Source organism: Sander lucioperca, chromosome 9, assembly GCF_008315115.2.
Source record: "Sander lucioperca isolate FBNREF2018 chromosome 9, SLUC_FBN_1.2, whole genome shotgun sequence".
Taxonomy (NCBI): Eukaryota; Metazoa; Chordata; class Actinopteri; order Perciformes; family Percidae; genus Sander; species Sander lucioperca.
Window position 1 is genome coordinate 8,883,688 of NC_050181.1, and position 16,980 is coordinate 8,900,667.

The 16,980-nt window shown below is 41.2% G+C and overlaps 1 protein-coding gene across 2 annotated transcripts in view; it reads left to right on the forward strand.

The window, feature by feature from the left end:
• The window catches only part of rock1 (Rho-associated, coiled-coil containing protein kinase 1), a 34,766-nt gene that overhangs the window by 11,427 nt on the left and 6,359 nt on the right, over positions 1-16,980 (forward strand). For both annotated transcript variants that reach the window (XM_031294458.2, XM_031294459.2), the window contains exons 2-26: positions 2,768-2,849; positions 4,637-4,737; positions 4,900-5,037; positions 5,149-5,324; positions 6,973-7,057; positions 7,189-7,333; positions 7,573-7,711; positions 7,985-8,076; positions 9,067-9,226; positions 9,679-9,751; positions 9,885-9,973; positions 11,005-11,053; positions 11,262-11,397; positions 11,807-11,898; positions 12,017-12,263; positions 12,916-13,022; positions 13,220-13,370; positions 14,200-14,360; positions 14,473-14,657; positions 15,645-15,714; positions 15,805-15,908; positions 16,112-16,277; positions 16,413-16,506; positions 16,587-16,675; positions 16,777-16,968. In XM_031294458.2, the coding sequence (XP_031150318.1) occupies positions 2,768-2,849; positions 4,637-4,737; positions 4,900-5,037; positions 5,149-5,324; positions 6,973-7,057; positions 7,189-7,333; positions 7,573-7,711; positions 7,985-8,076; positions 9,067-9,226; positions 9,679-9,751; positions 9,885-9,973; positions 11,005-11,053; positions 11,262-11,397; positions 11,807-11,898; positions 12,017-12,263; positions 12,916-13,022; positions 13,220-13,370; positions 14,200-14,360; positions 14,473-14,657; positions 15,645-15,714; positions 15,805-15,908; positions 16,112-16,277; positions 16,413-16,506; positions 16,587-16,675; positions 16,777-16,968 (3,123 nt within the window). The remainder of the gene's footprint in view (positions 1-2,767; positions 2,850-4,636; positions 4,738-4,899; positions 5,038-5,148; positions 5,325-6,972; positions 7,058-7,188; positions 7,334-7,572; positions 7,712-7,984; positions 8,077-9,066; positions 9,227-9,678; positions 9,752-9,884; positions 9,974-11,004; positions 11,054-11,261; positions 11,398-11,806; positions 11,899-12,016; positions 12,264-12,915; positions 13,023-13,219; positions 13,371-14,199; positions 14,361-14,472; positions 14,658-15,644; positions 15,715-15,804; positions 15,909-16,111; positions 16,278-16,412; positions 16,507-16,586; positions 16,676-16,776; positions 16,969-16,980) is intronic.

Consider the following 16,980-nt stretch of genomic DNA (forward strand, 5'->3'; position numbering starts at 1 on the left):
CTACTCAAATTGTCATGAAAGGGTTTCTAATGAGGGTCAGTGGGTGTTGCAGCACTGTATTATGAAGTCACACCGTTTCCCTCACTGTGGGGTTATTGTTAGGCACCACCCTGTTGCCCTAGTCATCAAAAGGTACTTAGTTTCTTCAGTTGCCTTTTTATTAAAAACTTTGTTACAAGGGTGGGAAATTCTGTTTTTGCTCATCCAGTCAAAATCTACTAGGCACTCACTTTTTAACATCAGCCAGGCAAATACAATTATGTGTGTTTACTTGGACATGAGTATCGTGGTTATTTTAATTATTTTATTCTGTTTATTGATCCCCAGTGGGGAAATTACAATTACACTCTGTTTGTTAGAAATCACTACACACAGGCCTGAAATACACACACACACATGCTCAGGACCTATTCATGCACAAATGGAGAGATGTCAGAGTGAGTGGGCTGCCAGTGCTGGACCAGCGCCCTGAGCGGTTGGGGGAGGGTACGGTGCCTTGCTCAAGAGCACCTGGCAGTGCCCAGGAGGTGAACTGGCATCTCTCCAGCTACCAATCCACACTCTGTACTTTGGTCCATACTGGGACTTGAACCAGCCACCCTCTGGTTCCCAACCCAAGTCCCTACGGACTGAGCTACTGCCACAATTTATGAGGCTTATCCCGGTTTTGATCATATTCGGGATATTGTGTACATGGAACACAGAGAAATGTGGTTATTAACATCCTCATATACCTGATAAATGCTAGTATCCAGGTTTGCGCAGGCGCCTGGGATGTTTACGTAAACAAAATGGCAATAGGAGATGAGAGCAACAGGAAATATTGAACATTTTGTTAAAGGTGCACTATGAGTTCCTGCATGGTTTCAGCGCGATTTCATTTTTGTCTCAAATCGTAGGCATCTCTCCTTGATCCGCTAGCTGCCTGCCCCCTGAATACACTGTGAAAAAGCCCGGTCTCGGGAGACAACACAGGGGTCGTAAACGTCAAACAAACACTAGAGGCACAGGATAGGCACCAAAATACAACAAACTACTCCAGCCAATCACCGACAAGATGGTTGGGGGAGGGGGTGGGGGTTAGTGACAGTCAGTCAGTCATGACAGTTACGGAAACATGGGGGGAGGGGCGAGCTTGCTCTGTTTTGTTTGAAATTTACTTGGAACGTCAACAGAAGTGACCATGCAGGAACTCATAGTGCACCTTTTAACCATTGCTGCTTCAGCTTCCAGACCGTGGTCAGAAAGCACGGGAGACTTTGTTTTGCCTCCAGGGCCGAAGTTGATACTACACCTCTTTCATTACCGAAAGACACAAATCGGTGTATTTGTCATTCCAAAAGTGAGATGCTTTCTCCGCCGCCATTGTTTGTGTTTCTGTTTCATCACTTAAACTGCACAGGCAGTTGGCAGAGCTCAGAAACCAGGATAACATGTATACATGCAACAGTATCCCGCTTTCTTTCGGAGTACTCCAGCAAGCACAATCGGGTTTCTCATAAACGTAATAAGGGCTTATCCAGGTTCCTGAAATAGGGGGATATATCATAGGGATATGATGATTACATGCTCAAACCCAAAAATGGGATGCTTAAAAAACCCAATCATAACCAGAATACTCATGTCCATGTAAACACACTCATTGTAGAAAAGCTGTAGAACTGCGAAACATTCATTTTAACAATATCCATGTTTGCTTACTGGCTTCAGTGTTTCTGCTCGTAACGTTCTGTTGTGGTGGACTGCAACGACAAAATCTTTGCAGCTGCTGCAACAACAATAAAAAAAATCACAAAAGACCTCTTTTTCCTTTCACTGTTAGTAGAGAATCCAGTCTGCAGTTCCCTGATAAACCCGAGAAATGTACAGTAACTAACATTGGGCTCCATGATCGACTCGCAAGCTCCCACTCTCGCTTAGCCATATGAGCACCCTCTCTTTCCTTCCAGGGAAGTAACCCCACACCCCCCTCAACGCCATTGCCCCCACACCAAAACTCTCATTCCACAGAAAACACTGGAAACGCATTTCTAGTCAGCAGCTGATTTAAGCCGCCAGACATAACCTCAAAATAATTCTCAGAAAGCATATGCTCTCATAGGCAGATGTACATGTTCAACTGTATGACTATCAGTAACATAACCTTGACTGCAATAAAACCAGACATGTTTTCCTAGTTCTTTTGGCGATTGGCTTTGTTACAGTACACGATGCTGCGGCCTCTTGTAGAAACAAAGGAGTGTTTGAGATACTAGTTTGGCCCATTCAAACAGCATCATCATTGTTTGAAACGGCAGAATTTGTTTCTTAATTCCTCACATGCATTTATAGATGCACGGCATACATTTGAAAGATTTTCTGCCAGCATTACAACAATGATTTTTGTAAATTTAAATTGACCTCAGGACTGTCCATGGCAGACGACATGCAAGACATGTTTTGCGGCGCCAACAACTGCTCTTTGAGATCCTTCAGTGGATCTGTTATTAATCACTTTAAGAAACCTTTGACGGTTTACAGTAGCAATGAAATCCGGATATTTGTAATGAGCAAAATCCCTCCTAGACATTATTAATGTAATCCTGTCTGGAGGCCCTCTGCTAACTATATGCAGACATCTGTTCAAAGCTGTTCTTCAGACACCAACATTCTGACAGGACACTGTTTGCTTTTTGCTTGTTTAACATGTTGTGTGTGTGATGTCGCTGGAGTGGCAGACCCTGTAGCTTGGTTTGCCTGGTTGTTAACCCTTCTCCTCTCCCCGCAGGATGGCTTGGACGCACTGGTGTATGACCTGGACTTCCCTGCCCTGAGGAAAAACAAGAGCATTGACAACTTTTTGAGTAGATGTAAGTAGCTCCCATCATGCCTTTCCCCCTCATGTCCTCCTTTAACGCTGATCTCTCCATGTCTTCCACTTGAGCCATTTGTGTTGGCAGACCTTGTTACCAATGGGTATACGCCTAGGCTCAGAAAAGAAGGCTGTTTTTGGGTCACTACATAGGCTTGGACACAATAGGTGTCTACTGCTTAGTGTCCCCAACAAAGGGGCTTTCATAAATGGCTGGTGACCCACATGATGCTGATCGGGATGGCTTCTCTTTTTCACAGTGCCCTCAGACTGGGGAACCTCTTAACTAAAATACCAATCAAAGGCGGATAGTGAGGTTGAATCTCTTTTTTTCTTGACAGATCTAGTATAACTGCCCAATTCTTAGCATTTACATTTCTTGGGAATGGCAACTATCACTAACTGTTACAGTGTTTACCCCAGAATTTGCCAGCAATGTCTATTTGGCAGAGCATCGGTGTTATCGCTTGGGGATATACGTCTTTAATTTACTGAATTCCATATAGACAAACATATAATTTAACCAAAAAAAAACACAACCAAACTAAACAACTAAGGTGTACTCCCACTGCCCTTGTTATAACTCCGCATATTCTCCCTCCCTTTTGTGGCATGTTTTGTAGCCTTCACTTTTGATTTTCCTCGGTTTCTCAAGAATTCTTCTAGTAAATAAACATTTCACTTCTATCTATTAAGAGACTTCTCTTGCAGTTTTAATGGGGCTTTTATATTGAGGAAAACTAAAATTCCGTTTTTCATATTTGATAATCAACCTACCCTACCATAAACCCCTGGGCTAAAACTGCCATTAGTCATCTCCTCAATTACTCTTGGTACAGTACTTTTGTGTATAGCAGCCACGTGTTGGAAATGTATTGATGGATGTCGACTAATGGACTAGCTGTCTTGTGAGACACTGGTCCTCAGTAGTAGCATGCATTGCCTGAAGGGCTCTTTACTCTCAATTCTCTCCTTCATGCTTTTGCACCCGATCACATCAGCTGATTTCTCTACTGTATGTATGCAGGAACCTACTGAAAATAATCCTCCTCCGCCCCCACACACACATGCAAATACACACAGTATATCTCTACAGCACCAGTAACATTAATCCTATTTGTACCATTTATAAACATAGTTTGTATGTGTTTTTGGTCCTCTGGGATTTTTCACGATCCCGGGAACCTATGCTCACAGCGGAAATGACTCACTCTTAAAATGTTCTTATTCAAATATCTCAGGCCTTGCTTTTTATCTTTAGAGCAATTTAACTTGCGTGCCCCCGCATCCCCGTTTTCTGTGTTCCAGTGCCAGTTGTGACCCATGTGAATTGAAAATTTACCCCACCCCTGAACAGTAAATACAATCATCCCTAGGAGAGCTTGCATTGTTGCATCATGGAGAAACCAGCACTCAGTAAGCAACAAACTATCCCTGACCAGCAGCTCTCAGCTGTGCAGAGAGGTGCTGTCACCTTTTTTGCTAACAGGCTGGCTGTTGGTATGACGGTCGACCTCTGCTATATGTGACACTTAAATAATGTTAGGTAATAAAAAACAATAAATAAAAAAAAACAGGGTAGCTGATCTCCCATACAAAATTCAACCACTGGAAACTGTAATTTTAATAACAAAACCCATACTCTGCAAGCTCTCTCAGGCACCTTATACCACTAACCATATTCACTTGAAGGATCCGACTCTTAAAGTTCAATGCAAAAACTTCAGCTTGTATAGCTTCTATTTTCTATTAAAATTTGTCTTTACCTGTGTTTTTTTTTTCCAGACAAGGAAACCATTAGTAAAATTCGGGATCTACGCATGAAAGCGGTGGACTATGAGGTGGTTAAAGTTATTGGGAGGGGGGCATTTGGAGAGGTGCAATTGGTAAGAATGCCTTCTTTTTTTCTCTTTTTTTATACATAAAACTGTCTTTAAACCGTAAGAAAGTTGCAGTGATATCTGTTTTATTAGTTAAAAAATAATATAAAATGTGTTATGTGTTGTTCTAACACCTAACTTGATTGTCACCTCTTCCATCTTTTCCAGGTAAGACACAAAGCCACAAGCAAAGTATACGCCATGAAGCTGCTAAGCAAGTTTGAGATGATCAAGAGGTCGGATTCTGCTTTCTTTTGGGAGGAGAGGGACATCATGGCGTTTGCCAACAGCTCATGGGTGGTGCAGGTATGATGTGGTAGATAAAAAGCTGAAATTAATTGGTAAGAGATTTGTTCACTTTTGACTGACCTTATTCTTTTTTGCTCATTGTTTTAACTAATTATTTCTTTTCTGCAGCTCTTTTTTGCATTCCAAGATGACCGCTACCTCTACATGGTGATGGAATACATGCCGGGTGGCGACTTGGTAAACCTGATGAGCAACTATGACGTCCCAGAGAAGTGGGCCCGCTTTTACACAGCTGAAGTGGTGCTGGCGTTGGATGGAATCCACTCCATGGGCTTCATTCACAGGTAACAACAACACTTCTCCATGTTGGTTTTCAAATTGTCTGCAGTCCAACACATGGGTGTGATTCAATTCTGATGAAAAATGCCGTTTCTTACATCTGTGAGGCAGTCCTTAAGGTTTCATAGTCTGTTTGGAATTGCCTCTGAAACCTCGTCCAATTTGATTGTGCAAAATAATTTATTTTTTATGGTGGTAACAGTGAGATACGCAGTAGGATCTAAAAGGTGTGGAGGCAACATATGATCTAAGAGGGTTTTGTAGTAAGTAGGGCTGTGTATTGGCAAGAATCTGGCGATACGATACATATCACGATACATGGGTCACGATTCACTATATTGCAATATATTTTGATACTGTGCGTAAGGCCATATATTGTGATTTCTTTTTTTTTTTTTCTTTTTTTTAAGTATAATTTTAGAAAAAGTAATATTTAAAAAAAGTCATGATGTTCATAAAAGTCAAAGAAGTTTACTTTAGGTAAACAATTCAGTACACAGAAAATCAAACTGCCAGTTTGGGATTGTGGTTCACAGGTTCTTCGTGAGCTAATTTTTATATGCTAAAGTAGGCCAAAGTTTAGCCATAGCTACATTGTTAGCTTCTAGCAAAAAGTCAGGCACTGTTAGGCAAGGACACTAGTGGTGCGCCTCAGCATAGCCATCTAGCGGTAGGGGGTTTAAACACAACATAAACGTGAACCACTGAATATTTTTTAACGTGAAAAAAAAAAAAAAATCAATATTGCCTTTTTGAAAATCGATACAGTATTGCAAAATAAAATATCGCGATACTCAAGTGTATCGATTTTTTCTTACACCCCTAGTAGTAAGCAGGAAGTCCAGGGTCAGAGGTACTGTTTTTAGCATAAATGCTAGTTACTTGCTAGTGATCTTACTATAGGTTTTTCCAAAACTAATGCTTTCCCAACATTACAGTGCCGTATATCCAGTATAATATCTAGCTTCTCTACCTGTATCTCAAACTCGTTATAGGTTTTTAAAGGAGTTGTAATTGCTGTCATTATTGTCTCATTTCTGTTTGTAATCTTTCAGCATTTGATTTGTTTATGATCATGATTTAAATTGTCTATTATTAGAGTTGCTTCTCTTCAGTTCTGTTCCATGACGCTAGCTGTAGATCTATAATATATCTTGGAGTAGTAGGATAATCAATCTATCAGTGCTGGACAGTGCCACATTTTTTATTGATATAATTACTGTACACAACATCCCTGAAATAGTTTTTTCCTTTTAAATAGTAACTGATTATTGTATACACTAAGCTCTGTGCACAGCTGCGATGGTGGAATATTCACTCCATGACATTTGGATAAAATAGATCTCTGCTATTTTCTCATTAGCTTCCTGGAAGTTGTAGTGAAAAGAAATTTCAAGAAAACATAAATTCCTCTCCCTCAGTTCCCATCCTCCTTCATACCTCATTACATGTGACCTATCACTGCAGAGCAGTGCAGCACCCTCAGACGCTGCTGATTAAGAGAGAGCTAGTTTTGCAACCTTGATCAGCTCTAACCTTAACTGTCCACAAAGGAATGAAAAGTGCTTTAGTCTTCTTGTTATATGCTTGAGTTTGCTGTGTTGTTTGTGTGTTGTATATGTGTTTGATATCACTGTATTTTTGCCTTCTCAGGGACGTGAAGCCTGATAACATGTTGCTAGACAAAGCAGGCCACTTAAAACTGGCAGACTTTGGGACCTGCATGAAAATGAACAAGGTATCACATTTAGTTTTGCTGATTATTCAGGTCTCTGAAAAGCATTCTAGGTTTTTGACAGACCATTCTTAAGGGATTTATCATTGCGGAGAAAAAAAAAAAAAAGTATTGAAATTGTGATTATTGTTCAGGATGGTATGGTACGATGCGACACAGCAGTGGGAACTCCAGACTACATTTCGCCTGAGGTACTGAAATCTCAAGGAGGAGATGGCTATTATGGCAGAGAGTGTGACTGGTGGTCAGTGGGAGTGTTCCTGTACGAAATGCTAGTCGGTGAGTTTTTGATTTTAAGTATTTCCTGTGAAGGTCGAGGTTAATTTTATTATACCTTTCATAATTCTTATTGATAATATGAAGTTTATGTTAAACAACAAATGTCAAACATAAAAATAAGACAGAAGCTTTCCTGTGTATTTCTTGTTCTTGTTCAGTGCGTATGTTTCACACAGTTTGTTCTTACTGTGGGCATTATCAGTAACCCATGGCTCTTGTTTGTCTTGTGTTGTGCACAGGCGACACTCCTTTCTATGCCGACTCCCTGGTGGGGACCTACAGCAAAATTATGAACCACAAGAATGCCCTGACCTTCCCTGACGACAGTGACATCTCCAATGACGCCAAGAATCTCATTTGTGCTTTCCTGACTGACAGGTTAGATAGTGGCATACTAAGCACTGAAAGTGCCACTTGAAGTGGCTTCTTATCTTTATACCCTCTCCTTGTTTAGGCATTGATTGTTTCCCGTTTTAGAGGACCCTCAGTGGAAAGAATCTTAATTGACATATACGTACACAATAACATAGATGTGCTTCATTGCATAGAGATATTGAACTAGGGATATTGAACTGCTTCTACTGGTATATTGACAATCGCACGCATAACTGTTGAAATGATCATGTGATATGTCCTCCCTGACCCCCACAGGGAAGTTCGACTTGGCCGTAATGGTGTAGATGAGATCAAGAGGCATCCTTTCTTCAAGAATGACCAGTGGACATGGGAGAACATCAGAGAGAGTAAGAACATTTTTACTGTTAAGATTACTGATTACTTTCCCACCTCCCCATTTCATTTGGCAGTTTGCTCACTGTCACTGCAGTCATGTAGCCAGCGATCGTGTTTTCCATTTGACCTACGACAGACAGTTGCAGGAAATTCTTGTACACAAGCTATTCATTCAGCATCCTTTCCAAGACTAAACGTGATTCCTGCTCAGAGGAATAATTGGCAGCACAGCGTTTTTTGAGGCCAACAACGGGGAAGCAGTCGATTGCAAATGCTAATGCGCCGGGATTGACACTGGAGCACAGAGAGATTAGAAATGTAGGGCTAAATCCAGGAGCTATAGTCAGTTCTTTAGTGGCTTTATATTTAATACTTTACTAGGCTGAAGTCAGCACTTTGGTGTTGGCCACCCCTGTCGTTCCACTGGCTGACCAGCTCTGCTAGCTGGCTGCTTCCCCTTGTTTTAAAGAGGGTTTCAAAAGGGATCTGTGATCCCGAAAAACTGCAGAGAAAAGTTGTGAAAACACTTGTTTCTGTGTCTCTATCTGGAAGGTAATCTACTTTAAAATACAGTACAGACAGATTAAAAAAAGAGATTTATTGAAAATAATAGAGGCAGACGAGCAAAAAAAAAGTCAAAGTAAAAAAATTAAACGTTTGGGTTAATATGAATTACAGATATATTTGACATATATTATTAATGATGAAGAATGAGTCTTTGGGTTCAAAGTTCTAGGCTTATTTTACTGCTGTGTTTACTAATGTTAGCACAACTTTAACTGCATCAGAGAACATTGTGAACACAGATTGATGTTTTTATTTCATGTTAGTCCCTTTTTTCAAAGACTTGCCTATCATTTCGGGAGTGTCTTCTTCAACCTGTGTTTTACATTTTGCTTGTATCATGGACTGTGCCTTTAACACACAGTGGACTTATTATATGGACTGAACTGTGGTGGCCCTGGTTATCTTGTATCCTCATCTTTTTCTGGCCTGTGTAGCTGCTGCCCCAGTAGTGCCTGAACTGAGCAGTGACGTTGACACCAGTAACTTTGATGACATCGAAGAGGATCGGGGAGAGGAGGAGACCTTCCCCGTTCCAAAGGCCTTTGTTGGCAACCAGCTCCCCTTCGTAGGCTTCACTTATTACAGCAGTCAGCAGTAAGTTTGCCAGACATGTTCATAATGTAATTCATAATTAAATAAATTAATGTAATTAAATAATTTATAGTGTCCAGAATTGTTGGTTTGTTTTCTAGTAGCACTAAATTGCCCACATAATTGCACATATATGAAAATGTAGGGTTTTTACAGTGATGTACCTTTAGTGATGACATGATGCATTGTTCAGTTAGTATTCCAAGTCTTAAAATGTGTCGTGACTTCAGAGTGCCCTGTTATCATGGTAGAAATTAATTTGACATGTTGGAGCAAATGTCATAGATATATTAACTCTTCGGTTTGCCTGTAAATGCTCCTGTAATGTACACCATTCTTATATATACTTATTTTTTTCTGTGAAGAAGTAGTGGTAGAATCCTTTTCACCTTGAGGAGGGGTTTTAATATAACTGCGATTTGTGTTTTCAATAATAAAACGTGTTCCGTTTCCAGCCTTATGCGCAGCTCCACCGCCACAAAGACATGCGACAAACGTAGCAGCTCCACAAAAGAAGACAAGAGTCATGTAAGTAGAAGACTGCAATTTTTGTGTAGTTTTGAGATGTAGAATATCTTCCTCACTTTCCCTTAATGCAGGCATCCTTAATATCTGTATCTATAGATCTAAGTGTGTGTGTGTGTGTGTGTGTGTGTTTTAGCTGGAGAATCTGCAGAAGAGGATCTACCAGCTGGAGGAGCAGCTCCATAGTGAGATGCAGCTTAAGGATGAGTTGGAACAGAAATGCAGGTATTGAACAGGACTTTTATTCGCATACAAAAAGGTAGCTGCTTACACAGTCAAAACACAGACTCATAGACCAGTGGTTCCCAACCTTTTTTTTTCCTTGGCGCCCCCCCTACTTATGTCTAAGAAAAGCTGAGCCCCCCGCCGAAACCAAAGTTGAGGTAACTCTCAAGATACAGCCTTACTTTTGGATACAGAGCAGTTATCAGCACTTTTACGTTTCTCCGCCATGTTTTATTCATAAAATAGTGATGCCGTGGCGGCAGGAAAAACGAAGATGATAGTAGCTAGCAGCTGACCGGATGACATGGAGGTTTGGCCTACTAAGTAGCCTGCCTACAATTTTAAGCGAGAACAAAAATATATAGTTTTTATACTGACTTTTGTATACATTATATATTCTAGTGTATTATCATAATTTGTTAAACGTGCAAATATTATTTTTTTACCTCAACCTCAAACCAGATAAAGACTTGCTCACCCCCTGTGATCTTTGCCGCCCCCCTGAGGGGTGCCCGGACCCCAGGTTGGGAACCACTGTCGTAGACGGCTCGCAAAACAGACAACAGCATTATAGAGGGAGGAGGCGTTCATATTTACTTCCAAAAAAAGTATTTTTATTGTTTCTAGTTTTTTATTTTTTTTTATTTACCTGATGAAGGTCTAAGACCAAAACGTTGCATTTTTCTAAATAAATTATTGCTTGCGTAATGGCCAGTGTGCGGGACTTTCTCTAAGTTTTTAATCTGCTACTTTTGATCATATCCTACGCACCTGCCCAACAAAAGAGGTGTGCAAAAAAGCTTTCCTATATTGTTTCTAGCTAAATTGTAATATTTGTAAATGCAAAAAAGGCTGTAGATAAGTTATTATGACATGGTGCCAATGTGTTATTTGCCCCCCTGGTTGTGTGTGTATTCTATAGAATAAACCAGACTTTTGTACACAGCAATGTACATGAGATGTTTTATTTATTATTTATATTTAGACATGCACTGAAGTTAAGTGTTTTTCTCAAATTCTATTCTCCCCAGGACATCAAACACCAAGATCGACAAGATCATGAAAGAACTGGATGAAGAGGTTACATTTATGATTTTTTGCTGCTTTTATAGCAATTATATCCATAAAAAGAAACTGCATCTACAGCTTTTGTATTGGTAACACATCTAAAAAAAAAAGTATGCTAATAGAGTCAAACGATAAAGTTAATTCAATTATTGTTCAGGGCCTTGATTAAGGATTGGTTTCTCTTGCCACATCACCACTGCTCTGTTGTTCCTTGCCACAGGCAAACCTGAGGAAGAGTGCAGAGGCCAGCACATCTCTGCTGGAGAAGGACAAGATCATGCTACAGCACAGATTCACAGAGTACCAAAGAAAAGCTGACCAGGATGCAGAGAAGAGACGCAATTTGGAGAATGAGGGTAAAAATGATGAGGTGCTGTTGACGTACGATTTCAGAAACTGCAATTAAAGTATAATCGCAGCGTGAACTGCGGAAGCAGTCGGTATTTGAACATAGTTTTGGTGCATGTTATTGCCCTTTCCTCTCAGTATCACTTGATCTGGTCAAGACATATGCCCCCAAATGGATTAGCTGGCGTCCTGGTGTGACCTTCATCCTGCTCGCTGCTAACTACGGATCTAGTTAGCTTTTAAACCATGCACGTTTGTCTACCTTTTCCATTGATTTGCAACAGAAGACTACACTTAATGTGATTTTGTATTAGGGAATGCGGGATGGGATTTAGTTTGGGGTTGAAATAGGATCTTAAATAACAGCCTGTCAAATTAATTTCCCATCTGTTTTTTCTTTTTTTTTCTTTTTTCTAGTGTCGACTTTAAAGGAGCAGCTTGAAGATTTGAGGAAGATTAGCCAGAACTCTCAGGCCTCAAATGATAAGATTGTCCAGCTGCAGAATCAGGTATACAGTAGAGACACACACACATGCACACGCACACGCACAGACAGTCTGGACTAGTGTGGAGGTCAATGCATTAAACTTAATTTACCCTCATGGTCTTCTTTGTTTTGATTGACAGATGGAAGAGGCCAATGACCTCCTGCGTGCGGAGTCGGACACAGCAGCGAGACTGAGGAAGAGCCACACAGAGATGGCCAAGTCAATGAGCCAGTTGGAGAGCTTGAACCGCGAGCTGCAGGAGAGGAGCCGTGCAGCGGACGAGGAGAAGGCCCAGCTGGAGAAGGAGCTCCTGCTTCTTCAGAGCAGCCTGGACTCAGAGAGGAGGAACTACAGCCTGGGCTCCGAGGAGATCATGGAGCTGCAAGGTGAACCACTGACACACAAATGATGACAAGTGAAATGATGGCAAATGCAAATCCAGCACTAAAATCTATATTAATTCATAACCGTGGTTTGAGGTTTGTCACATCAGAGTTAAAAGCTTACTTTAAAGACAAAGACAGCGGTGTATAAAGGACCTAAGGCCTAAGAGAAAAGAAGAGGGCAGAATTTGAATATACTAAACTGTTTGTGTGGTTCTAAATAACTTTTTTAGACTCACTCTCATTCTGACATTTGAGACAGCTGCAGAGATCCCACGTAATAGAAGCCATCCCTCACTCTCCCACTGATGTGTGGGACATGTACATGCACTGACAGCGCCCACAGCAGTCAAATCAATCCCTGATTTATCTGTCAGCCAGTTATCTTTTAATGGGAACAAGCTTCTGAAAGTCATAGAATTATTCCGGAAGGAGGGACTGTGATGGAGGGATGTTCAAGTCATTTTCTGAAGTTCAGAACAGTATATCAAACAAGTACTGGTGTTTCTTTTTGTGGTGAACATTGACATTGAAATTTATAAAAAAAAAAAAAAAATCTAAATGGCTGTAATAAAAAGGGTTTTGCAATGAAAATGCCTGCTTCATATGATCAACTCCATGAGAGTGACGATTTGTCTTGATTGTCCGTTCTCAGCGAGGATGGCAGGCCTGCAAGAGGACAACAAAAACTTGAAACACAGCCTCTCCAAAGTGGAGGCGGAACGCAAACAGGCCCAGGAAAGGAGCAATAACCTGGAGAAGGTATACACAAGAAGTAGTAGTAGTAGTAGTAATAATAGTATTTCTGCAAATGTATATATATGCGCTAGCACACCCTGTATAACTTAGAAACTTGTAAGAACTAGAAATTGCTGTGTATTTCTGACGAGATGATAGGACAGTTGTGTGTGTTCAGCTTGCCTTCATGTTGTTTGCCCGGTCATTACCCCTCCCCACAGGAAAAGAACAACCTGGAGATAGACCTGAACTACAAACTGAAGACCTTGCAGCAGCGTCTGGAGCAGGAACAGACTGAGCACAGGGGGACGCGGGCACAGCTCACTGACAAATATGAGTCTATTGAAGAAGCCAAATCAGCTGCCATGAATGGTATGCCAGTCCTATGCCGGAGCATGCCCGGCTGCTTTTTCTATTCATTCCCTTCTTTTTCTTGAATCCTACTTGAACTCCTCTGTCTATTTTTATTGCCCCTCCATCTTTTATTTTAACTAACTTCTTTCTAAACTCATCTTCCTCTTCCTGTTTCATTCTCGTCTTCTTTCTTGTCTACTATCTTATCAGACTCACCTGCAGGGGATGTTTGGGTGGGAGGAATTCAAGGAGTGTAAGCCAGTCAGCATGTCAGGACAGTGCCTCATTGCATATTAAAACAGGACTCTAAAGCAGTTTTTTGCGATAGAATGATGGTCCGTCCGTGTGATTTCTTGCCTTTCACCTTGTACATCATTTCATCAAAAGGTCCTGATTTTATCAAAAGGTTTTAAAGACAAATATTTCATCTGGATTCTATGCCCCCATACATTAATATGTTGTGTTTCTAGCTCCAAAGACGCACTGTACTTTACATTAAAAAAAAAATCCCCTTGGAACAAATACAGCTCAGAGTACTTAGTAATAAAAAATGAAGGGAGCATTAGCTGCTGAAAATCAGATTTTGTGTTAAACCAGTTTTGTCACATTTGTTCTACTGATTCTCAGACATTAATAAATTATCACAAAACATTCCTCCAATTATGACTTGATTTTGGAAGGAAATTTTAGAAGTGTTATATATCTCACAGATGGATTGTTCAATGCGTGTTCAGGTTTACCAAGTTGATATTCTATCAGTTGGCAGTAGAACAAAAAAAGTCAATCAAATTTGAAACTAAATTGCCGACAAGGAATTGATTGTTTTCCCGTCACTGTTCTACACCAGCTGTTCAGCAGAAGATGTCAGAGGAGAACGGCGCGAGGATGCGAGCGGAGAGCCGAGTAGTGGAGGTTGAGAAGCAGTGCTCGATGTTAGAGTTTGACCTCAAGCAGTCGGTGCAGAAGATGGAGCAGCTGATGAAGCAAAAAGAAAGGCTGGAAGATGAGGTGAGTAATCCCTTTTGGCAGTGCTTGTAAATATTCAGCGGTTTCAAATAAAGATGCATTTGTGTGCCTCGTATCGGTGATAACTCACCTCTCTGATGTCGTCCTTCCCCAGGTGAAGAATCTGCGGATACAGGGAGAACAGGAGTCGAGCAAGCGTGTCCAGTCTCAGAACGACCTGAAGAGCCGCACGCAGGAGGTGGACCGTCTTAGGTGTTCAGAGAAGCAGCTCAAACAGGAGATTAACACAGCACTAGAGAGTAAACGCTCGCTGGAGTTCCAGCTGGCACAGCTGACCAAGTGAGTGGCCTTCCTGCACTATAATTTTAAAATCCATTATAACTGTAAAAATGGATTACTTGCCTTTGTCATGAAATGTTGCATATGCTGTCCATCCACTTATTACATTACATTGGACTTTGTCTCCATGTAATGTGCATAAATTAAATAGAATAGACATTTTAATAAACACTTGTATAATGTTTACTTGGTAAATAGAAAAATGTGAGGTTACTTATTGTAAATGGACTGTATTTATATTGCGCTTTTCTAGTCTTAGGACTACTCAAAACGCCTTTGCATAGTACAGGAACCATTCACCATTCACACACATACATACACTGGTGGCCGAGGCTGACATACAAGGTGCCACCTGCTCATCAGATAAACATTCACACTCATTTACACTCCGATGGCGCAGCATTGGGGGCAATTCGGGGTTCAGTGTCTTGCCCAAGGACACTTCGACATGGAACTGCAGGGCCAGGGATCGAACCACAAACCTTCCGATCGGTAGGCGACTGCTCTTAACCACCTGAGCCACAGCCGCCCGTGTGCCAGTTGGTATTACTCTAAAATTAACTGGCAGCCGGTCCAGCCAGGAGCTCTAATTTTCTGCTATTGGCCAGTAATGCTCTTTGGAAGTCAAGGCGTAAATTGCCCTACAATTGCCTGCTATTTTCAAATAAGTGCTATTATTCCAGCTTATGGTGACTATGCCAAAGCCGTTCTGCAGCGGTGTTTGCATCAAAGGATTAGGGTTTAGAGTCCAGCTCCATCAAAACTCCATTGCTAATCCTCTGGCTAGTGCTGCAGCCAGTGCCGCTGGTTGTGGTGCTAGTTACATTTCACCACAGGTGTGGACTTGGAGGCTTGCTCTGTTAGCCTAGCTAATGAGTGTTGTTGGAAAGTGCTCAAAATTGTGAGCGTGTAAAATTAGTTAGATACATAGAATTAATGAAGAAATGAAAATAAAGTACTTAATGTATTTGGTTGATTTGTTAACAGACAATACAGAGGCAACGAGGGACAGATGAGGGAACTTCAGGACCAGCTTGAGGCCGAACAGTATTTTTCTGTAAGTATAAGTCTCAGTTCCCCAATGTCTCTGTCCTCTTTATAAAAATGTGAACGCCACTGGCTAAACTTTCTGTCTGTCCTCCCTCAGACGCTTTACAAAACTCAGGTCAAGGAACTAAAAGAGGAGATTGAGGAAAGGAACCGGCAGGTACAGGAGGCTCATAAAAAGGTGCAGGAGTTATGCAGTGAAAGGTAAGAGACTCATTTCTATTCACAGTAGGCCTCAAGGCCCATCACTTTATTGATGCAACCACCCAAATATCAGCTAATGGTTTTATGTCCTATTGTTTTGAGTTTGTATTGTGGTCTTATGATAACAAAATGCTGAAGAGGTTACGTATGTATACATTTTTGTTTGTCTTTAACTTATCAAATTTGTTTCATCCTGGACAAAGGGACTCCCTGTCTGCCCAGCTGGATCTGACGGTGACCAAGGCCGAGTCAGAGCAGCTCGCCCGGGCACTGCAGGAGGAACAGTACTTTGAGCTCAGCCAGGAGAACAAAAAGGCAACAAGTAGACATAAGCAGGACGTTGCGGAGAAGGAGTCTACTATTGCACGGGTGAGCAAATCCAACACCGTTGTATTATTTACCTGCACATTGTATATTATGTTGTACATTTATTAAGATCCAACCTAATTTATTGTCTTCCTTTTGAGTGGGAAAAAAAGTGATAATATTGAGGTTTCTGTGCAGCTCGAGGAATCCAATAGAACTCTGACCAAAGATGTGGAGAACCTCAGTAAAGAGAAGGCTGAGTTAAATGAAAAGCTCAGTACTCAGGAAGAAGGTACTGTCCCTTCGTTGACCTTCATGTCTCTTTGCTGCATTCAAATTGCACAAGCTGAGTCTCTCTTCTTTTTTCAACAGAGTATGTAGCTCAGAAGGAAGAGCTTGCAAATACAATCAAGGCCAACTACGAGAAGGTCCTCAACACAGAGCGCACGTTGAAGACTCAGGTAAAGATGTTTTGGTCGGAAGGTATTTGCAAACACCAGTAATGCAAAGCAGAGAATGGTGACTGATGCTTTCCAACTATTCACCTATTTTATTATATCAGGCGGTTAACAAGCTGGCAGAAATCATGAACCGCAAGGACATGAAGCTGGACCAGAAGAAGAAGGGCAGTACTGCCGACCTGCGGAAGAAGGAGAAGGAGAACCGAAAGCTTCAGCTGGAGCTTAACCAGGAGAAGGAGAAGTTTAACCACATGGCCATCAAGTACCAGAAGGAGTTGAGCGAGATGCAGGCGGTACGTTGAAGA